The 23,798-nt window shown below is 45.9% G+C and overlaps 1 protein-coding gene across 1 annotated transcript in view; it reads left to right on the top strand.

Annotated features, from left to right (window-relative positions):
- Ext2 (exostosin glycosyltransferase 2) overlaps positions 1–23,798 on the top strand; it is a 129,252-nt gene that overhangs the window by 18,210 nt on the left and 87,244 nt on the right. Inside the window, exons 4-7 of the mRNA XM_031371104.1 lie at positions 389–505; positions 8,819–9,014; positions 11,315–11,454; positions 15,747–15,840. Of these exons, the coding sequence (XP_031226964.1) occupies positions 389–505; positions 8,819–9,014; positions 11,315–11,454; positions 15,747–15,840 (547 nt within the window). The remainder of the gene's footprint in view (positions 1–388; positions 506–8,818; positions 9,015–11,314; positions 11,455–15,746; positions 15,841–23,798) is intronic.

Genomic DNA, 23,798 nt, shown 5'->3' with positions numbered 1-23,798 from the left:
GCTTTTCATGGAGGCAGGTGGGGCCTGAGGGTGTGATGTAGAGACTGATAGGTAGATAGTGGGTGAGAGGCTTGCCACCCAGCCTGATGGCCTGAGGTCTATCCGGGAACCCACACAGTAAATAGAGAAACCAAATCTCTCAACTTGTTCTCTGACCTCTACACATATGCTACAGCTCATGCACTGGTGCACACACACACAAACACACTGGAAAGTAAGGAGAGACTTTAGGCAGTGGAGGAAGGCTGGTTATTGGCTGGGAAGCAGCCATGCCTGGGTGGTATGCTGGAAGTTAATAAGCACAGGGATGATTACATTGCCATCCCTCCCCCTGGCACTTTTCATGAGGATCTTTCCTTCTCAGTGTTAACCGCGTCTTTTCCTACAGGGCACTGCTGGCTGGCGGCGGCTTTTCTACCTGGACTTACCGGCAGGGCTACGATGTCAGCATTCCTGTTTTCAGCCCTCTGTCAGCGGAGATGGCTCTCCCTGAGAAAGCACCAGGGTAAGGTGGCTCAGCATGGCTAGTGTGCCTTACAGAGTGTGGGTGCTGATGACGCTCAGTGTGGGGTACCCCAGCAAGCCAGGTGTCTACTCCAGATGCTGGCCTGCTCTACCCATCTTGCCTTTCTTATGACTCTCAGTATTTTAGGGAGCCCCAGGACTCTCTACTAATTTCACAAAATAGAAATTTGTAGTATTCTGGACCCCTCTTTCTCTGTGTCCATGTCAGAAGTGTGCCTTGGATCTGTCCACTCCCCCTCCTTTGGATCTGTCTGTGTTGGCTCACTGCCATCTCCTTTGGAGTGCTAAGTGATGTCCTGTTTTGTGTCCCTGATTCTAGCATCCCTTCCATCCAGCTTGGTCCTGCCTTTCCAATGCCTTCCAGATAAAGCCATTCTCCCGTGAATGTCTGTCAGAGTTGCCTGGTGAGTCTGCTCTCCAGGGACTTTTCCCTTCAGGTTTTAGAATTGGCTTTGCTCACCCTGTTTTTCTATAAACTTTTCATCTCTTAGAAGTGTGTGTGTTTGAATGTGTTGTTTGTAGATGTGTGTGGGTTGTATACACATGTGTATGCATTGTATGTGCATGTGTGTATTGGGGGTGGGTCAATGTCTTTGTGTGTATGTATATAGGCAAAGGTGGCCCTCAGGTATCTGTCCTCAATTGCTCTCCAGTTTTTGTTTTTCTAAGACGGAACCAGAAGCTTATCGACACAGCTGGGCTGACTAGCCAATGAACTTCATTGTCTCAACCCCTCAGTTCATCCCATCTCCCAGCCTCCCATTCAGGCTGGGTGCTAGACACATGCCACCATGCCTGGCTTTCTTCCGTGTCTCAGGGGATTTGAACCCAGATCTTCAGGCTGGTGTAGCAGGTATTTTACCCACCAAGGCATCTCCCTAGCCCTGCCTGGAAATCTCTCTCCCCATCTCTGTCACTGTAACGTTCTGCTCATCCTTTTGGTTTCACCTCAAAAGTGCTTGCTTGGGGATGGTGGGCCACACTTTCTTTGCCCTGGAGCATAGTCCCCTGCATTGTGTTCCCACCACAGGCTGCACTTTCCTAGGGTAACACTTGTGCAGTGGCATCATGACTTATGGGAAGCCTGTCCTCTTTGGTCTTTGAATTTTGCCAAAGTGATGGAGCACAGGCTAGGTCTGCTCTTTAACCACTGAAGTGGGTTTGACATCTGGTTGGCTCATTTTCATCTGTGGAGTAAGGAGAAAGGTTTGCTTGCACAGATGTGCTGGGCCTTCTGCCTAACCTTTTCTTTGCTGGAGACTGTTTAGAAGTAGTTTCATGGTGGGAGCTCAGTGAGTTGGTGATTGGAGCATCCTTTGCTTGCACAAGACATGCCCAGCATGGGCACTTCTCTCTTCATTGGCTGCTTCATTGAGTGTTTATACCCCGTTTGATCCACCCCATCATCAGTGGATGGCAGTTGTGATTATTTGTAATGTTTAGCTGTATGAACATACTGCCATGGACTTTTAAATTTGTGGAAGCCTGTGTTTTCAGTTCCTTGGCTTTATAGCAAGAGTGGCATTGCTGAGCCATGTGGCAATTTTCTTGTAACTAGTAGAGGAAACACCAGACCAATTCCCAAAGGCTGTGGCATTGCACACTAGCCCTGCCTGAGGTTCCCAGTCCTCGTGGTCTTTGGTCTTCGCAGCTCTGTCATTGTCTGAGCTTTGTCTCAGGCCATCCTAGGGCACTGTTGCTATACTTTGTGCTTCTCTAGTGACCGCGCTGCTGTGTGTCTCTTCTTAGGCTTATGGCCAGTTATATGACTTCTTTGGAAAAATGCCTGTTCATATTATCTGCTCATTTTAAATTGAATTCTCTTCTTATTGCAGAATTTTAAGAATTTGTATATAGTCCAGGCATGGCTGCCTTGTTGGGTATGTGATTTGCAAGTATTCTGTCCTGTAGGCTGCTTATTACTTTCTTGATAGTGAGTGACATTTAAGGTATAAAAGGTTCTACTTTTAATGAAGTACAATTTCCCTCCCTTCCTCTCCGTGTGTGTGTGTGTGTGTGTGTGTGTGTGTGTGTGTGTGTGTGTGTGTATCTGTCTGTCCGTGTTGTTCTCTGTGTTCCTTTCTGTCTGCCTCTGTCTCACTATCTTTCTCCAGGGGTTAGGGGTGGCATTTGTACTTGTATTTGGAGGCCTGAGGCTGAACTCAGATGTCTTTCTCACTTGGTCTCCTTATGCTTGCAAACCTTATGTTTGAGACAGGGTGTCACTGAGTCTGGAGTTCACCAGATCATGGAATCTGGCTGGCCCGGGAGCCTCTGGAATCCCCTTGTCTGACTTCCCAGCACCAGGACTGCAGGCACATGCCACTGCACAGTGTTTCACACGAGTGCTGGGTACTGAACTCAGGTCCTTTCCTGCAAGCTCTTTCCTGCCTGAATGGCTCCCAGGCCCCAGTTTATCAGATTTTTTGCTTAGGTTATTGTACTTTTGTGTAATATTGTCATTGGTATAAATGGCAATATTAAAAGGAGAAACCGTTGCCTTCATGCTAGATTCATGGTAGATTTCCAGATGTTTTCTTTTCAGAGTTTCTGTGGTTTTAGGTTTGTGATGTTTTTAGTTTGCTGTGTGAGGTAAGGTGCAGAACCATTCTCCTGCATGTCCAGTAGTCTCAGCACCATGTGTGTATTCTTAGACCCTTGTTGAGATTTACCTGGCTATAAAAGAAGGCCTTATTGTCTACTCTTGTCTATGTGTCAGTCCTGTGGAAGTACCTCACTGACTCAGCTACTAGGGCTTTGTACTAAATTTTGAAGTCGGTAAACGGAGTTCTCTAACTTTGTGACTTTTTTTTTTTTTTTTTTTTTTTTTTTTTTTTTTTTTTTTTTTTTTTTTTTTTTACTCAAAGCCCTTTACATTTCAGTTATTTTTGATACAATATAATATAGTTTTAAAACATCAATTCTGGAGAGATGGTTCATTGATGAAAATTACATACTGTTCTTTGAGAGGATATAAGTTCACTTCCCAGCACCCACTTTGGGTAGCTCACTGCTGTCTGTAACTCAAGCTCCAGGGGTCTGACGCCCTCTTCTGGCCTCCTTGGGCACTGCACTCATGTGCACATTTCACTGTCCTATACACATAATTAAAAAGACCACTCTAAACTCTAGGTGCTTATATAAGTGTAAAACCTAACAGTTTACAAGTTAAATAATAATTGACCAAACTAATAGCATTTATATCTCTAATTTAACATGATAGAAGGGTGTTTCTTTGAAGTATATTCCATCCTTTCAGGTGAATGTAGACTTATCCAGGGATCAGTGGGTTTAGCAAGCCAATAGGTTCACGTGTTGAGTGATAATGGGTTCCACTTTAGTGTAATTATTATTTGAACCACCAGGAGGCTTCTCTTCATACAGCGCATCTATCATGGCATTGCCTGTCTTCATCTCATATGAACGCATGATTCAGAGTTTCCCCCAAACTTATGAAAATCTCCAAGCAGATTGCAAAGAGTAAAAATCTTCCCACTGTAGCTGTTGATGTAGCTCAGCTTTGTCTGGCACCTGTACAACTTTGGGGTTGGTCCCCAGCACCTCATTATTTTCTGTTGCTCTGAGTACCATAGACTGAGTGTTTTGTAAAGCATAAAGGCTTATTTCTTCTCTTATTTAATGGCTGGGGTGTCAGGACAAGTAGCCATGTTTAGCAAGGCCTTCCTGCTGGGTGGTACTCTGCAGCATATCCAGGCAGTACCCGACATCACACAGTGAGACAGACTCTCTTATCTGGGCCTCTTCCTCTTTTCTTCTAGAGCTGCAGACCCACTGGGTTAGGGCCCTACCCTGATGGCCTCATTTAATTGTAATCCTCTTCCAGGGGTCTCACCTCCACAGACCATAGTTGGATGTTTCCACCTTCTTCACTCTTCACAGTACAAGTTAAATTTCAGCATGAGTCAGTCGGTGGTGGCTTTAACCCCAGCACTCAGGGAGCAGAGGCAGAGGCAGGCAGATCTCTGTGACTTAGTGGCCAGCCTGTTCTAGAGTTAGTTTTAGGATATCCAGGGATACACAGAGAAACCCTGTCAACAAAAACAAAAATAAAAAACAAAAAAACAAAACACAAAAAATAAAAATGCCAGCATAAATTTTGTTAGGAATATTTAAACCTTAGCAGGTATTAAAGTTTTTAAATTAATATCCATCATTAAATATGAACAGAATAAAATTATTTGTATACTATTTTTATTATCAAAATGAAAATATCAAATATATTCTTTGCCTTTTTTCCTCAGAGGGTTTTGATTGAACCCAAGGCCTTTTGTGTGCTAAACAAGTTCTCCCACAGACTTACACATTTGTAGCCCTTGCTTTTTTTGAGAGTTTCACTATATAGTCCAGGCTGGCCTCCAATTTATAATCTTTCTTTTTTTGCCTGCTAGGGCTATAGGTGTGGGCCTCTTTGCACACTTTACAGATAATTCTTTTAAGAGAGGCTCTTATTCTATAGTTCAGGCTGGCCTGGAATTCACTTTACAGACTAGGCTGGCCTTGAACTTGTAGCAATTCTCCCAACTCTGCCTTCCAAGTGCTAGGATTACAGGTGTGTGCCAAAATCCCCAACTCTTCACAAACAATCTCATGGAGAATGCAGAGGCTAGGCAAACTGCTGTACTTCGGCACCCTGTTCCAAGACTGGATCTAGTTACATTCCGAATGGGTGGTCTGTGTGGGCCATTTGGTTCCTGTAGAGCAAGCAAGTTTTTGTCATGTACCCAGGATCTTCAGTTTGGCATGGTAATGTAGCATGGGATAGGCTGGCCCTGCCTGGCACAGACAGTCTTGTTTGTATATTTTGGGCACAGTGAACCTCTCTTACCAGTTCTGTGGGTGATTGGAACCATCCCCAATCCAAGTTCCCAGACACCAGTCAAGAAGCCAACCTAACAGAACTTTCACAGGACAGAAGCAGGCCGGCCATGATAACCCCTCTGCACAGGATCCCACCACCACAAGAAGTAAATGGCCAAACATCCTCAGGCCTGTGACTGAGAAACTGAGAAGTGTTGGGCCCGGCCTTGAACCTGTGAGGACTAGTCTGCTGGGTGTCCTTTCCTTACCTCACTGTGATCCGCACTGTGTCTTCATCCAGCTGGTGTCTCGTTGGCTCAGGACTCCATCACTCACTCCAGGTGTAACCCAGGGATGAAAACCCTGAAACCCAGCGGTGGGCAAGCACTGAAATGCTAAGAGACCACTTTAAGATGATTAATTTTGGAGATTATCACTGCCATTGTTTTTTCTAGTAATTTAATCTTTCATGTGTGTGACTACATGGAATTTAAGATAATTGAGGTTGCAATTAGTTTTAAAATTCTGTGGTTCAGTAACATGTGAGAGACTCTACTGTCTTCATGGTCGCCCCAGAAAGCCAAGGGCTCACCTCCCTGGCTACCTCAGAGCTACACCTTACAGTGCAATGTTGCTTTTATAAAGGACATTCCTCTTCATCCCTCCAGAGGCTAAAAGTAAAGCAGTCTTTGGCCTCGTGGTCCTCTCCCCTGGGGAAGGCAGGGAGGGGCCCTGGCGGCAACGTGCTGGGGTCCTCCCTCCGTGAGAGGTGTTTCTCAGGGAATTCCCACGTTCCCTGGGGGCTGTCCAGCAGAGCGATGCTGGTTTTGTTTTTATTTTAAAGCTTTTTCAATGGGAAAAATGAGAGTTGTTGCTATTGATAGCTGCTTCTCACAGCCGTGTGGAACTAGCTGGAATTCTTGTCATTTTCCTTCTAAAAGGAACTAAATCCGGACTTTACAACCCTTGTTTTTGAGGGAGACATCGAGTTCTCAGCACGATTTTACTTAGATCAGTGGGGATAAGAGGAAACATGAGAGTCAAAGCTAACTTTAGTCCTCAGAAGAAAAACAAATATACCTGAAATTTTTGCAAAGTTAAAACTAAACTCCCGATGGATCAGGGAGAGGCAGTGTACCAGCAGGGAACCTGTTTAGAGTCTTGCTTACGTCTGCACATTTGTACTGGGCAGGGTTGTGGGGCACAGTGAGCAGAGCTCTAGTGTGCCTATACCTTCTAAACAGTGCAACAGTGAAATCCTGTTCTTGGCTGGGTTCCTTTGAGAACCACATATTAACACCTGTTTATTTCTGAGTCTGTATAGCATTCTGCCTGTGTATGTGTTTGTGTGGGTGTGAGCTTGTGTGCATACATGTGCATTCGTGCTGGAGATGACCTGGCACGTCAGTCATCTGATGACCTGAGGGTGTCATCCTCAGGAATGGTGTCCACCTTCTTGAGTAACCTGGAGTAATTAATTATGCTAGGCTGGCTGTCCAGCAAGCCACAGAGATCCTCCTATGTTCACATCTGCAGCTCTGGGAGCACACACAGGCCTGTGCTGTCACCACTAGTGATGCTAGGCTATTACCCAGGTCCCAATGATCGCATGGTGAGCACTTCACTGCCCGAGTCCCTCTATGCTCCAGCCCTAGGTCTGTAGAATTTTGAGAGAAGGTTCTTACTGTGTAGTTCAGGTGGGCCTTGAACATGCCACCCTTCTGCCTCAGCTCCTTTGTGCTGGGATTACTGATGTGGACTACCACACTTGGCTTCAGTTCCATCCAGCACTGCAGGGCCATTCTGGTCTGGCCTTCCATAGTCACAGCTCCCTTCTGGCTCCCATGAGCCTCTTTATCTAACGAACCATTTTGATTATCTGTTCTGTATACCTTCCCTCACTGGCATGAACTTTGCTTTTATTTTTTTAATGAAAAAAAAATTTTTAGATTTATTTATTTGTTTTATATATGTGAGTACACTGTCGATGTCTTCAGACACACCAGAAGAGGGCATCAGATCTCCATTACAGATGGTTGTGAGCCACTATGTGGTTGCTGGGAAATGAACTCAGAACCTCTATTAGAGCAGTCAGTGCTCTTAACTGCTAAGAGCCATCTCTCCAGCCCAACTGGAGTGAACTTTGAACCCAAAGCTTTGTGCTCAGTTGCGGTGAGCGTTCCTTTGCTGTGGGTATGTGTCTAAGGCTCTTTGCAGTTAGAAAAGACACATTCACAGGACTGTGTGGGCTTTATTAGAAAAACACACAGCTCTTGAGTTTTCCCTGACTTGTACCAGTTTGAGCAGGATGTATGTAGCACTGCACTGCTTTTTGGGGTAAGTGCCACAGTGCACATGTGGTAATAAGAGCATACTTAATGAGAGTTAGTTCTCTCTTCCTACCATGTGGGTTCCAGGGATTCACCCCAGGTCATTGGCCTTGGTAGCAAGCACCTTTACCCCCTAAGTAACTCACTTAGATCATAAATCTACTCATGGACTAATCTTGATGAGCTTGAAGGCCCATGATCAGTCACCTCCTGCCTTAGCCTCCTGAGTATCTGGGACATCTAACATGTGTCCCCTGTTTACATTTTTGTGACTTTGGAGACCTGCAAAGCACTGGACCTTTGGTGTCTTTCTTTATTCTGGTTTCTTTCTGCATCTTTCCTGCCTAAATGTTGAGATAGGTCCTACGTGGTGGTAAGGATAGTTTTTGTTGTTATTGCTTCTTTTTCATTTCTGGATTTTAGCTTCCTCTCTGGCCCACGTGGTTTTGGGAATAAAGATTTGTCACAGAGTCCCTACACAGCATAGGTAGCAAGTGCTGTTGCTACTGTTGTGTGACATGCAGTGTGACAGTGCCACCCATCAAGGGGATTCTCTTTCCCCGTTTGGAGAATGTAGCCAGCCTTCAGTGTCTCCTCAGTCCCCAGACTCAGGTTTAATAAAGGATAACTTTTCATTGTTCTGTCCAAGTAATCAACCTTTCTCTCTGTGTATACATGCCTGTGTTTATAGCATGTGCTGTGGCTTAGCATGCCATGAGCATTTTTCCCATGTCGAGAACTGTTTCTGCTGAGCATGGCTGCATATGCCTTTCATCCCAGCACTCAGGAGACCTCTGCAGATATCTGTGAGACTGAGGCCATCTGGTTTACAGAGCAAGTTCCAGGCCAGTCAGTCCACATAGAGAGACTCTGTCTCAAAACAAAATGACAAAAAGAAAAAAAAAATAGAAAGAGAAGCTTTTGCATAAATAAACATTTTTGTGATTTCCTATTTCAAAATACAAGTGACCCATACCTTGTTCTTATATAGTATATAATGTTATAACTATCCAGTAGTGTGGCATAGTATAATTTTGAAAATGAATGGAGTAAGTTGAGACCAGCCAGCAAATACCTGTTGCTAGACATTTTGTCTGACCTGACCAACTGACTGATCCCAAGTGACCTTTTCTTTTCCCCTCTAGTCCTCGGCGGTACTTCCTGCTCTCCTCTCAGATGGCCATCCACCCTGAGTACAGAGAGGAACTAGAAGCCCTCCAGGCCAAACACAAAGAGTCGGTGTTAGTCCTAGACAAATGCACCAATCTCTCGGAGGGTGTCCTCTCTGTGCGAAAGCGCTGCCATCAGCACCAGGTCTTCGATTACCCCCAAGTGCTGCAGGTGAGTGCTGCTCAGAGCTTGCCAGGCTCAGGGTAGGCCGTTGACTTGGGTGAAACTAACTCAGGTCCTAGGAGCTGCTTCCCATTAGTAACTGGGATATTACCCCAGGGGAGGAGATACAGCTCCTCACTGGAGGGGTAGACCACAGGGAACCTGAGTGGACGATGTGTTTACATTGTGTGGGGCTGCTTGCTCTGTAAAGGTTAGATATCCTTTTGGATACTCACTTTACTTCCAAAATGCAAATCCTCTAGATTTCCAAGAAGCTGTAGGCCAATCGCACACATGTTTCTTGCTTTTACCCCGTGTTGATGGGCTGGTTCAGAGAAGTGACCTTCTGTATCTCTAGACAACGACGGCCCACAGGGGATTCTTGGCTTTCCCTGGGCACTCAGGCCTGTTCTGATTGCTCTTGTTTTGAGGCATCTTGTCACCCACAGCATACATTCCACTTCCATCATAGACAAAGCTCCTGGGGACTGTTTGTAGGCAGAATAGTTGACATTCTAGGGCAGGGTGCTAGGAAAGGAGAGTCACAGCCCTGCTCACTTAAGTATTTAAAATTGAGGCAGGTTAGTTCAAGAACTATCAAGGAGATGATGTAATTTTTATATATTTATGTATTTACTAATTTTTTTTCAAATCTCTAGAGAGCTGGTCCATCCTGAAGTTGTTAAAATACTCTCTCAAGAAGTACTACCTCCCTCTGGAGTTTCTGGCTGATAATGGTGGAGATGCAGCCGCTGTTTATAGTAACCTTTCTCTGGACAGGAAGAGCAATCCGCATGTGTCCACATCTGGCCGCAGCTCCTCGGGCAGGCAGGCTGCCCAACTGCAGCCCAGGCACTGTGCATGGCTCACCCCCTCAGCTGCTGCTTTTCTGTATAAAATTCAGAGGCACTGGGAGACTGACTTTCTCATAATTTTTTCAGACCTTTCCTTTTCTAATGTTATTTATTTGTAAACAAAGTTTTTATTTAATTGTTTAGTATGAACATGTATGTACATGTGTGTGTTGCATATATACATGCACATGACAGTGCAGTGTGTAGAGGTCAGAGGACAACTGTGCTGAGTTGCTTTGCTCCCTCTACCCTGTGGGTGACTCCGGTCAAACTTAGGTCATCAGGCCTGGCAGGAGGTGTCTTTATTGGCTGAGCCATCTTACCAGCCCAGTAGTATCTTCACATGGTTCAGTAATCAGTTTTAAGATAGATTTTTCTCGAGGGAAAGGAGGCAACAGGATATCTAAAAAAAAACCAAAAACAAAAACAGTTCACTATGTAACCCATGTAGTTGGCTTTAAACTCACTATCCTCCTGCCTTATCTTCCCCAATTCTGAGATTACCAATAGGAGCCACTTTGCCTGGCTTTTTCTCCTGACTTTAAAGGTGAAGTTGTGTTTTCTTTCTTAATTCTTTCATTTCTTCCTGAAGAGACAAAAAGTAGGGAAGCTGGGAGTGAGAGAAATAGGGTCTCATTCTATGGTGCGGTGCCCATGGCAGTTGTGCTTTCTCTGTACAGCTTCCGTCTTCCCAGCATTCCCCACGTTGAGACTGAGATGAATGGGCGAGGAAGAGGTTTTTGTTGGTGGTGGTTTTGTTGTTGTTTGTTTTGAAACAGGACTTCTCTGTGTAGCCTTGGCTGTCCTGGAACTCACTCTGTAGGCCAGGCTGGCTTCAAATTCAGAGATCTATCCACCTCCCACATCTGCCTTCCCAAGTGCTGGGATTAAAGGCATGTGCCACCACTGCCTGAGGAAGAGGTTTTTTGTTTTGTTTTATTTTGTTTTGTTTTTTGAGAGTTTACTTTTGTTGGACTTCTTGTTTCTAGATAGAACTTATCATTTTAATGCCTTCTTAAGGCTGTGTGCCTTTAATGAATTCCTTCTAGAGGTGAACACTGCCAGCCTTGGTGACTCAAAGGAAGGCAGAGATTTTAGACCTTCCTGCCCCATTGCAGGCTGGGCTGAAGTTGGGGCTTGGCAGAGTTGAGGTCACAGGCCATGCGTGTGTACACAGTTCATCGACACTAGTGGAAGCTAGTCTGCAGGACCTCGTGTGGTTACCTGACCAGAGGAAGGCTGATGCCGGCTCTGAACATGTGCAGAACACCAGACCCGGTGGCACTGGGGTTACACTGAAGAATTAAGGTGGGGAACTCTGCAGGCAGCTGAGTGTTTCCCATTTCACAGGTGTGAGGCCCCAGCACTGCTTAGCTCTAATCCTTGGGGACCATCACAATGCTCAGGGATCCAAGGCCTGCTCAATAACTGTCAACCTCTCTTGTGTTGCTGCAGGAGGCTACTTTTTGTATGGTCCTTCGAGGAGCTCGGCTAGGCCAGGCGGTACTGAGCGATGTTCTACAGGCCAGCTGTGTCCCAGTTGTCATTGCAGACTCTTATATTCTGCCTTTCTCTGAAGTTCTGGACTGGAAGAGGTAGGTATACCATCTAGTGAACCGTAACTGGTGGCTTGGCCAATATTGGAAGGAAAGGTCTGTCAGACCAGTGTGATGCATGCCTAGGTTTGAGAACTAACTGCAGGTTGAGTGTGCCTAACTTGGAAGTCAGAAACATTCCAAAGTCAGAAGCTTTTGAGCACTGTCAAGAATGCCACAGGTATACAGTTCCATACTTAGCTTTATGTAACAGCTCATAGTCATGAGGGTGGTAGATATAAGATCAGAGTACTTAGAACACACACGCATGAGAGTGACATAATGAAGCCCATTATTAAAGAGAAACACATGACCTCAAGAATGACCACAGTCATGTGAGCACTGCACACCCTGCTTGACACACCTCTCCTCCTCCTTAACAGACAATTCATTTTATTTTTCTTGTATTAAAAACCCTTATGTGGTAGGCACAGCTGGATCCTGGGTCGTCTGGGAGTCTCTTGTGTGGGTTTTCACAAGATGATCAGTGATTTCCTGATAAGGAGACTTTTTCCAGAGGTCAGGGGTCAGGTAGCTGTAGGTCTTGGAGATGGTATCAAAGGTGGCAGCAGTGCAGCTCCTGGCTGAAGTGTAGCAGTCATCTACACCAGCCATCATCAATAGCTTCTTGGGCACAGGAGCAGAGACAATGCCAGTGCCTCCGGAGGCAGAGGTGAGGTGCACCAACACAGAGCCACAGTGGCCTGTCACCTTGCATGAAACAGTGTGGGGCTTGCCAGTCTTGTTCCCCCAATACCCTCTCCCCACAGGAATGATGGAAAGCTTGGCCAAGCTGATAGCCTCTTGGATGGTAGTGGTACTTCCTTGGAGCACTTAACACCAACACCAACATGACCATTGTAGTCCCCAGTAATTACAAAGCCTTGAACCTGGTTCGATGGCTTGGCACAGTTCTTCAGAGCATTACTTGTAGCCTCTGACTGGCCAAGAGGATTCAGTCGCCAGCACTGAACTCATGTGCTAGGACACAGCTCTACAGTCCTCCAGGAAGCAGCCGTGATTGCCTTGCTGTCCTTCCCCAAATTGTCGGTGCATTTCGAATATATTAAAGTTTGAACATTTTATAGCCACTGAAGTTAGTAAGTGTGGAAAGGGTGCTGGTATACTGTACATTCAGTTTGCGTGTGTAATAAATGCACAGAACATAAACAAATCTTCATAGTTAGACTGAAGTCCCAAGTTATGTGCATGCAAAGATTCCTAAAGGGAAGGCACCGTGGGGTAGGCCTGGGCTGAGTGTCCCCAGCTGCTACTACTCCAGCCTCAGTGCTGTGTCTTCTGTCAGACTTAGCACATGGACTCTGAGCTGTTCAGAGTCCAGTGGGCCAAACCCCAGGCTGCCTGTTTTTGTAAATAAAGTTGTACTGAATCATTGCTTTGCCCCTTAATTTACAATGTTACTTGTGCAGTGCTGAGTGATTGCAGAGACTGACTGCTTACGCCTAAGATGCTTACACCCTGACTCTTTATAAAGCAGCCGCCACCCCCTGGGCTGGCGCAGTCTGGACACAGCTGGAGAGTTTCTGACCTTACTTATTCCAGGCATTCTGAATGAAGCCCCAGGTATACCTGCAGTCCAGTCCACTGACTGCTAGTGGGGAGATTCTGCCTCCATGAAAGCTTAGAGACTCTAGGACAGATGGACAAATGCAAATCCTGCTTGGATGCATTCTCAGGAGCTGCCCTCTGGTCCCAGGTGTCATTTCTACAAGACTTTGGTGGAAGACTATTGAAGTTTAATGTCTTTGCCACAAAGATTTAATTGCTTTCTTCTCTACCAACTCTCTCTGATAATTTATCCAAGTACAATAGCAAAGACATTTGAACAACTTAAGTAGCACTAATTGGCTAACTTATCCATCTTACATTTATTAGAAGCCTACTGTTAATATGATAGCATTTTATAATCTAATAATAGGATGGTTTCTCATTCTGAGGGGGTTGGAAGCTAGGGGTGAATAGCAGGATTCAGGTTCTGCACTCTCTATCTGAAATGCTGGGGCCAGAGTGGTTTAGACTGTGGATTGTGTGGATTCTGGAATATACACAGAACAGTGCATCTTGTGGAGGGAACCAAATCTAAACATGAAATTCCTATTCCATAGGCTGCTCATGCAGGTGGCCTCCAAGTATTAAAACATGATAGTTTTAATATTTCTGTGTATGAAACAGAGTCTTGTGGTGTAAATTTCCCACGTGTGGTATCATGCTGGTGATCAACAAACCAGATTTGGAAGCATTTTGGATCTTGGAGTTTTGGATTGGCATGGCCAAAGCCTGTAACTTTAGCCTGCCTACTTGAAGGAAAAGCGTATGAAGTCCTTCTTTAAATCTTAGGGAAGTGAGGAGCTGCTTCCAGCACTGGTCCATGCAGGAAAGCATTTATTGAGCCAGTACTGTATTACTTAGTTTTCTGTTCCTGTGATAAGGTGCCCGACCCAAAGCAACTTATGGAAGAAAGGAGTTATTTTGGCTTATAGTTCTCAACCTTCCTAATGCAATTAATACTTCCTTATATAGTTCCTCATGTTGTGGTGACCCCAACTATAAAATTATTGTTTTTGCTACCTTATAACTGTAATTTTGCTACCAAAGCTATCAAAATATACAATCGTAATGTAAATATCCGATATGTAAGATATCTAATATACAATCCCTGTGAAAGGGTTGTTCAACCCCCTACAGGGTTGTGATCCACAGGTTCAGAACTGCTGTTCTAGAAGGTAAGAGTCCATTAGCAGTGTGTGAGCACGGCAGCCAGATCAGGATGCTGAGAGATCATATCTTCAAAGGCACAAGGTAGAGCAGAGCTGGAAGCAGGCAGGGCCTTGGACTCTCCCCCAGCCCAGTGCATGCTTCCTCCAGCAAGGCTGCACTTCCTCCTTAAGCTCCCCAAACAGCACCACTGACTGGAAACCCAGCATTCAAACATCTGAGACTATGGGGCACTTCTTTTAAACCCTCACTGTCCCAGTCAGCCACAGGTTCTCTAGGAGTGAGGTCAGCCTTTGTTTGAGGATGCTCCCTGCTTACTGATGGGAGAGCAGTGAGCCGCGGTTCCCAGCTGCTGTGATGTAACTGGTCAGACTCTGGCAGATTAATTCATCCTTTTAGGTTGTCAGTCCCATCTCTGTTGTAAAAATCTTTTACTTATTTCCTTAAAATCACTTATCCTGGCTCTGTGTGCAGGCTGTGAGGTGTGTGCTCTGGGTATAGTGGTGGGTGGATTAACCTAGTAGGCAGGAGTGTGCGCTCGGTCTTAGTGAGCTAGTTTTTGCAAGTGTAGTTGCACCCTCAGCACAGCATACTGCACTTCTGCAAGTCCATGCCAGTCTCCCTTTCTGTATCCTTATTCCAAGTCTGTGAGTGAATCCTATCTGGCATGGGGCAAAGGAAAGCCCTGCCTCTGCAGCTTCACCTCTATGGAGCCCTGCCACCTCTGCAGCTTCACTTCTATGGAGCCCTGCCTCTGCAGCTTCACTTCTATGGAGCCCTGCCACCTCTGCAGCTTCACTTCTATGGAGCCCTGCCACCTCTGCAGGGGCTCAGTCCTTCCTGCTCTTGCGCCTGCTTCCTGCCACTTCCTGACCCTATAGACAGCATGGGCCTGTGGAGCTCAATCAGCTTCTCAGGACTTTGCCTCCACCTCCTAGTGGTTTCCCGTCTCAGCACTGAGTCCTCGGTGGCCTCCGAGGTCCCCTGCGTGCCTCACTACAACCCACCCTCCCCCTCTCTGCTTGGCTCACGTTCTTCTCCATCCTGTTTACTCTGTGGCAGCCACAGGGGCCTCCTAGCAAGCTGTTCCTGGACCATGCCCAACATGATGCTTCCTTGGCCTTTCACTCATTAGCCCTGTGCCTGGAGCCCTCTTCCCCCAGGCCTTCTCATGCCCTGTTCACCCCTCACTTTCTTCTGACATTCTTTGTTGAACTGTCAGTTCCCAGCACATAGTAGGTCTGTCATAAGTAAATGCTGAATCAGTGGATGGATTTGTGTAGAAACTAAATGGGGGAGGTAATTGTTAATTCAGTAAGCACTAAGAAGGGTAAGGAAGGCTGGACCGGAAGACAGCATTTCACATCCAAAGGCCCTGTGGCAGGACAGAAGTTGTCATGGTTGGTAACAGCGATGCCAGAGAAGACAGAGCAGACAGAGAAACATGCACAGCTGAAGGAGCTTTGGGGATTCTGCTTGTGAGATGGAGTAGGACAACATAAAGTGTTACTTTCTGAAAAGGGCTATGCACATGTAAATAGTGCTGTTGTCTCCAGGGCATCTGTGGTCGTGCCAGAGGAAAAGATGTCCGATGTGTACAGCATTCTGCAGAACATCCCACAAAGGCAGATTGAAGAGATGCAGAGACAGGTAAGAAGAGGCTAAAGCTGAGACACCTGGCTGGGGAGGGGAAGCGGGCTGCTGGAGTGGTGGCATGTGTCCACAGGGCCTTCAGCCAAGTGCTGCTCTCAGGGACGACTAGGCCAGTTCCTTCAAGTAAGGTTTAGATCAGTGGTTCTCAACCTGTGGGGTACTGCCCCTTTGGGGTCTCATATCAGATATCAGATATTTGCATTACTATGCATAACAGTAGCAAAATTACAGTTATGGAATAGCAACAAAATAATTTTATGGTTGTGGTCACCACAACATGCGGAACTGTATTAAAGAGTCACAGTGTTAGGTAGGTAGTGGTTGAGAACCACTAGTTTAGATTAATGATGGGTTTAGGCTGTGCTGGGGACCCCTCCTGTGATTTTAGGGTGCTAGGTGATAGCAGGTGACTGACCAAGACAGCTAGGGAAGCAGGGCAGCTTGTTTGGCTGTGTCCTAAGGAAGACAGCATTTGTGACAAATGGTCTCATTCCGCATTCATGGTTTTCCTGCCTCCTTCTGCAGACCTCTTTACCCTTTGACCCTTCCCTGGGTCAAAGTTCTCTGGCTGCCTGGATAGCGCCACCATCCCATTCATGGGTTCCCATTCCATTTCATTGCTATCTCTCCTAAACAAGCCTGACCAGCTCAGTGTCAAGCAAGTTACATTTAAACGGTGGCCCTAAACTCAGTGCTGTGATTGTCTTTCTGTGTCTTTTTCTATGTATGCATTTTTAATGTTTTAATCTTTATCAGAATTATCTACATGGGACAGAGGGATGGCTCAGTCAGTAAAATGCTTGTCATGAAAGCATGAGGATCTGAGTTTGTATTCTTAGGCCTCATGTAATAAGCCAGGCTTGGAGAAACATAACCATAACTTCAGTGCTGGTGAGGTGGACACAAGCAGGTCCCTGAAACTCATTCTAGTGACAGGCTTAAGGTAAGAGAGACCTTGTTTCAAATAAAGAAATAAAAGAAATATATAAAGGTAGGGAGGGATCAAGGAAAGACCAATGTAGACCTCTAGCCTCCACACATATAACACATACATAGACACACTTACACACACACACACACAGACACAGACATAGATACACACACAGACACACACACATACACAAACACACACACACAGACATAGACACACACACAGACATAGACACACACACAGACATAGACACACACAGACACACACATGCACAGACACACACACACACATACACACACACACACACACACACACACACACACACACACACGTGAGGGAGATGAGTGAGAAGAGAACTGAAGGCTCTCGGCACGCAGCCCGTGCTTTCAGCCTGGCTCCTCACCCTTGGCCAGATGTCCAGAGAGAGGCGTGTCTGGATGAAGTCAGGCAGTCCCCAGCTGTGGCTTGAGGAGATGGAGAGCTACCTACTTCCTAAGTGTGTTCTTAGCCTGCCCAGCTGTTTGCTCACGTTTGCTCTCCTCAGCCCTTCCTGGGTACCCCACCTCCCTCTGCTTTATAACATCCAGGGATTTAGGAGAGGGAAAATGGCTATGCCTGTTCCCACCCTTTGTACTTTGGTGTTGTATTAGTAATTTTTCATTCACTCTGACAAACACTGGAGATAATTACATTCAAAGAGAAAAGGGTTGATTGGGCTTATAGTTCAGCAGGTTCTGGTCTGTGATTGGGTGGACTTGTTGCTGGGTAGAGGGACATCAGGTCACAGTGGAATATAGAGCTGAACAGAGCATTTCACTTCTTGTACAGTGTGAAGAGAGGAGAGAAAGGGCTAGAGTTCCACTCTGTCTTTCAAGGGTGTATTCCCATGACCTGAGCAACCCCCTCCCTTTCTAAAAGCTTTAATCTCCACCCCCATACTGCCAAGAATCAGCCCTTTAACACAGGCCCTCAATCGATAGTGACATTAAGCATCTTTTCACACAGTGATTGGCCTGGGTCTCCTGAGTAGAATAGCAGCCTGCAGCCTTTCCTGTGGGCCCTGGAAAGCCCTTCTGAAGAGCTTTGTGCCATCCCAGTAGAGAACAGATTGCAGGTTCCTGATGCTGGTAGCATCTCCACTGGCTTCTCATAGCCCACTTGTGCTTGCTGGGAGGTTCTGGCTTCCTGTTATTACCCGCAGTTGACCTCATCTGAGCTTTGTGAGTCTGAGAATCTTTCTGGAGATTGTCAGATCTTCACCATAACCCTATAGCATTGGGGAAGAACCTGGATGTTTGGGTTTTTTTCTCTTTCTTTTAACAATTGTTTATTTTTAATTTTTAGATAGGATCTCACTCTATACCAGACTGGGCTGGGACTCAGAGAGATCCACCCACCTCTGCCTCCAGTGCACTCGGGTGGAAGGCATTTGCTTCCACACCCTAGCTGATGGTATCTTCATTTACTAGATTAATTATAGAATCATCCACTAAATAAAATTGCACCTCACATAAGATTCTACTATGGGAATGTTAGGAAGAAGATTGGCCTGGGAGAAGATGAGCAGATTCTGTCTAGTCTCCTCTCTGCCCTGCCAGCCCCATGCCGAGACAGGGATCACTTATGTTTTGGAACAGAGTGCCTACCCCCTGACAGCCCACAGAGAGGTGCGGTTGCTCAGCAGGATCAGAGTGGGAGCTGCCACCCTGGCTTCCAGTCACCTGTCGTGTCAGGCATGGCGTCACTGGGACAGTGAGTTGGAGTGAAGGAAGGGCACGTAAAGCAAGCTGTTCCTTGGTTATTGAGTTTGAAGATTGCAGTCAGTGAGTCCTCCGTGGGAGCTCAGCTTCAAGTCATTCTGTAATCTAGGCATATGCTTTTTGGAGAAATCCAGTTGTACTCACTGGGCCTCCTACCTCCCTGCCAGGTATGAACTGACACCAAGGGCCTGCCTGGCATCATCCTGAGAGAATTAGAGCAAGAGCTTAACAAGCTGCAGGCACAGTTGTCGCCAGCAGGGGTCTCCATCTACTTTTAAGTGACTAATTTTCCTGCCATGGATTTAAGTCTGTGAGAAATCCCCAATGCCAGGAGCTGCTTTCTTCTCAAGGGACACAGTCCTCACTGCTGTTCTCTGGAGACCATTTTGTTCAAGTGACAATGCAGGCATTTGCTCTACCAGCATGGGACAGCACCCAAGACACGCACGCATGCACGCACACACTTTGCACACACACGTTCACTGAGGTGTGTGGGGGGGAATAAAACTAACTAAATATAAATATAAAAGAAAGGCTGAGTGTTGTACAGTCATTATCATATAACTGTTACTCTTGGCCTATGGAGGCAGCTGTACCTACAGACAGAGCTACAGACTTAACTGAGCCAAAGCTTTGAACAAAGAAAAGTGCCTCAGTAGATAATTCAGAAAGATCCCTGAGAGCAGTGTGAACAGCACAGCATTGGGAAGTCTAGCTGGGACTTGCAGGGCTTCAGGAGGGATGTTAAAAGCAATCTCTTCAGTTAGTGGGTGTGAGCTGGTTCTCACTTGGGCTTTATTGTACCCTGTGCTAATTAACTAGTTAATTGATTTATTGAAGCCCTAATTGGTTTTTTTTTTTTTCAGAGAGAGATTATGGGCCACAGTAAGGCTCTGTGACTCTGGCTACAGGGGCAAAAGTCATCTTGGGGTGCAGTTTACCACAACGCAGAGCTGTTGGGAAGATGGTGTCCAAGTTCTAGAGTACAACTAGCTCAGATGGATGGGTGGCACTCAGGAGCAGTCGCTAGAGCAGGCTGGCTGGGGACAGCCTTCCGAGTAGGTCTTAAAGATGAGCTTTGTTTTGTTAAAGGGCAGGAGGAAATCTGCAGCTAAATGTCTCTCTACAGTCAAATGGTACATTCATACCCCAGCCTCCCTTGAATCACAGGAGAAAGCATGCAGCCTCCTGTCTGCAAAGGCTGGGGAGCTGCTGGACTGGCTGGTTAGAAATGTTTATGTGAAGGGGGAAAGGTGTAAGTGGACCCCTGCTTTATCTGTTGAGCAGAGTTCCCAACACTGTTTTATTGGTCAGTGGCTCCACAAGCAGTGACCTCTAACCCTAGCAACACTAGGAGGTGGAAGTCGGGAGCCTGCCTTGCCTTTGAACTCTCCTTTGTACTCAGCTGACCAGAGGCCTTTGAGGTGGCAGAGACTTGAACATCTTGTCTTCTATCTAGTCACCAGCACTCAGGAAAACCAAAGCAGCGAGTTTCTGCTCTGTTCACCTCACTGTAGTCTGTGGTTGCCTAGTAGATGTCCCACATGTATGTGCTGCAGGGAAGCTTTGGGGATATTGGGATCTGAGTAGGGGAAGCACAGACCACTGCTTAGCAAATGAGCCCAGGGGTGTAGCACCTCTACCTGTATAGCAAGGGGTCTAGATAGAGCTGGAGAGGCCACAGGGCAAGAGAGCTGTGCCCATCCGTGCCTGGACCCGTGTGCGGGCGAGCTACCTTGAGGGTGCTCTTGTCTCATTTGTACAGATTCTCCATTCACTGAATTCCAGGCTTTGGTTTCCATAGCCACAGCTGTTTTGATGCCACAACCTTGAAGGGAGGGCAGTGTCACACAAATTATTTGAGTCTGAGATGGGTCAGAACTCTTAGCAGAGCAGCCAGAGCCAGAAGTGCTGCCGGCTTTCTTCCCTGCAGCGGGGCTGGACAGATGGTGCAGTTCTTCAGGACACAGTGCCTTGGCTTTGTTTTTCATGGCCTGCATTCCCAGTCTCAGTATCAATGTATATACCATTCCCCCAAAGCTGTTATTAGTAGGAACCTCAATCCTTAAATTAAAGTTTCATATGGTAAGCATATATAATTTTTAAAAAAAATTGGTTCATTTTTGTCTTACAAGGTTTTCTGTTTGGACTATTTTTCTTTTTTGTGTGTTTGTTTAGATTTACTTATTTTTATTTTGTGCATGGGAGTGTTTGCTTGCATATTATGTCAGTGTGCCACCTGAGTGCCTGGGCCCATGGAGACTAGAGGAGGGTGCCAGGTCCTCGAGAAATGGAGTTACAGACAGTTGTGAGCCACCATGTGGGTGCAGGGAATTAACTGCTGAGCCACCACTCCAGCCCCTTAAGCTTTCAGTTTTGAAAGTGTTCTGTAGTTCCCTCGTGTCTAGACAGCTCTGCCACCCAGTCTCTGTGTTATCCGAGGGTCCCTTGTGCTGCCAGCCCAACTGTCTTGTTCCTAAGGTGATCTGGCAGTCTGCCCATCACCCACACCCCAGTATACCCCAGTTTACAAAGCAGATTCTTTCCACAGGAGGGAGATAGACTGTTGGAAGAGTCAGCTTTTTACATGCAGGAATCTTCCAAAGACCACACAGCCCAAGGCAGGCAAGGCATACACTGCTTTGCCACAAATGCGCTCAGACCCCAGGGCCATTTGGCCTGGGCTGTGGGTGAAGCTGGGTCGAATTCCCAGCCAGTCAGGCTGACTTCCCATCACCTCACCTAGCCTCCTCCCCAAAGAGCTTGCTTGAGATAGTTCAAGCTGGACACTCCCGGAAATACATTAGGAAGGAGGGGTGTCACTGCTAATTTCTGGGGTCAGGGCTGTAATTCATGTCATTCTTACCTCTCTCCCCAGCTGTGAAATGGAGAATTTTTTTATTTACACAAGTGAGGGCCTGAGATGGCCCAGAGGCAAAGGAGCTTGTGTGCAAACCTGACAACCTTAGTGCACTCCCTAGAATCCATGTGATAGAGGAAGGCACCAGTTGTCTTCTGGCCTCCAAATGGTATCAGTGTCACACACATGTACACACACACACACACACACACACAGAGTAAACAAGTAAACTATAATCTTAGAACTTCACACATATTCAACATATATGTACACATATAATAAAATAAATTGGTAGATTATACTTTTGGAGTTACACATACTCTCATACAAATATACATTAGATTATACTCTTAGAACTGTACTCACTCATGCATGTATGCACACACGTACACATGTAAAAAAAATTAGTAGATTATATTCTTGAGAATACACAATATACATGTAATAAATAAATTAGAAGATTATACTCCTAAAATTATACTTAAACACACTAAATGTTTAAGTATTCTCACACACATAAAATGTAATAAATTAGTATATTATATTCTTGGAAGTGTGTGCACACACACACACCACACACACATACATGAAACAATTTCCCTTCAATTCTGATAGGGTACTCTGCTGTCTTCTTCAACTTGGCTTTCCAGCTTGCTCTTAGAAAGTATGGGGCTGGCAGAGCAGCTCAGTGGTAGAGCACTTGCCCTGCATGCACAAGGTCCTGAGTTTAGACCCTAGCACCATCAGAGAAGAAAAATGCTACTGTGTCACTTCCCCTCAGAGAGAACACTTTCTGGGCTGGCATTCTTCCTTTGAAAGGAGAAGTGAGTTCTGATACCCAGAGGCCCTGTGGCCGATAGGAGAACCTTGCTGAGGGTTACCACTTGGGAGAGAATTTCAATGCATGTTTTTTCAGTAGTACTGTGTATTCTGTGTTTGAGTTTTTCTGTGTATATAACCCCACACTGTGAGGGACCAGTCCATGCAGTTGTTTAAAGCAGGGTAAATAAGGACTGCTTTAATCGGCATCTTAAGGGAGAACATTGCTCTGTGTGTATGTTAAAACTTTTTTTTTTTTTGAAACTTTGGTATTAGGAACCTCGTTGGAAAAAGACTTTTACCAAGTATCTGATGAGAAGCCAAGAAAAGCATTTTAATAGAACTGTCTCAGATTTATAGTTCACTGGGGCCTGTAAATAAATTTTCCTGTCTTTAAGATTTGGACTGATTTGCAGTTGTTTGGTATAGCTTCTGAGATTTAAATCCGCGAGGTCCAGATGGAGAGACCATAAAGCCATGTTCTCTGGCAGCCTTGGTATGTCTTGTCCTTGTGCAAGCATAACTAGGTAGTGGCGCAGCTTGGCTAGCTTTCTGTGATACCAGCGTCTGCTCTGTGCTTGGCTTTTCTACAGAAATTTACTTAGCTATCCAATGAATTTATACATATCATGTGGGTGTGTATATTAAATGTATGTGTGGGTGTGTGTGTGGGTGGGTGTAGTGTAGTGTATTTTGTGTTTGTATGAGCATGTGTCTGCACATGCATGTGCAGGCCAGAAGTTGTCATCTCTTGCATCACTACCCCTCTTACATTTCTGAAACAGGGTCTCTCACTGAACTCGGAGCTCACTAATTAGCTCTACTGGCTGGCCAGCAAGTCCCAGAGATCCTTTTGACTTTGCCCCTCACTCCCCCGACCCCCAGCACTGGTTACAAGTCTGCACCACCGTGTATTACGTCTTACATGGGTGCTAGAGATCCAGTCTCGGGTCTTTATGTTTGTACAGCAGCAGCCTTAGCTACCACCCCAGGAACATATCCTAAGCACAGACTTTGTTCCTAGCATGTGTTAGCCTGTAGGAATGCAGCCTGTTCTTTCACAGGGGACCTCAAGTTACTGGCACAAATGTCAACAGGAATGAGAAATCATAGGTGAGGAGTGTTAGGTACCCAGTTGTCTTAAAGGCCATCAGGACTGTCTCCCAGAGGAAAGCAGGTCCTCTGGGAAAGGAGGCTTCGACGCTGAGGGGATAGGCTGTGATGTCCTTGTCTTCCACTGGAGATCTGGTTGGTAAGTGACAGTCCTGTGAAGCATCCCTGTCTGGAAGGACTCATTGCCAGCAGCAGAGAGCTTCATGGTGAGTTAGGAGGAAGGGGTGAGGAATGCTTGCAGAGCAATGGTGTGTGTGAGAAAGGAGGCGAGATAGTTGAAGCTTTGTAAAAACCAAATCTTTGAAATTATCCAGGCATTCCTAAGACTACCAATGACTGGTAAGGTCTAGGGCCCCAATAACCTTGAGGACGCATCTGATAGCCAGAGTACTGGAACCCAGGTCTCAAGACATCTGTCGGGTATTTTGATTTTTTTTTTTTGTTTTTTTGTTTTTTTGTTTTGTTTTGTTTT

The sequence above is a fragment of the Mastomys coucha genome, unplaced genomic scaffold (genome assembly GCF_008632895.1).
Source record: "Mastomys coucha isolate ucsf_1 unplaced genomic scaffold, UCSF_Mcou_1 pScaffold15, whole genome shotgun sequence".
NCBI classification, from domain to species: Eukaryota; Metazoa; Chordata; class Mammalia; order Rodentia; family Muridae; genus Mastomys; species Mastomys coucha.
The sequence above is the reverse complement of the archived record's forward strand: the minus strand, read 5'-3'. Positions and strand labels throughout refer to the sequence as shown.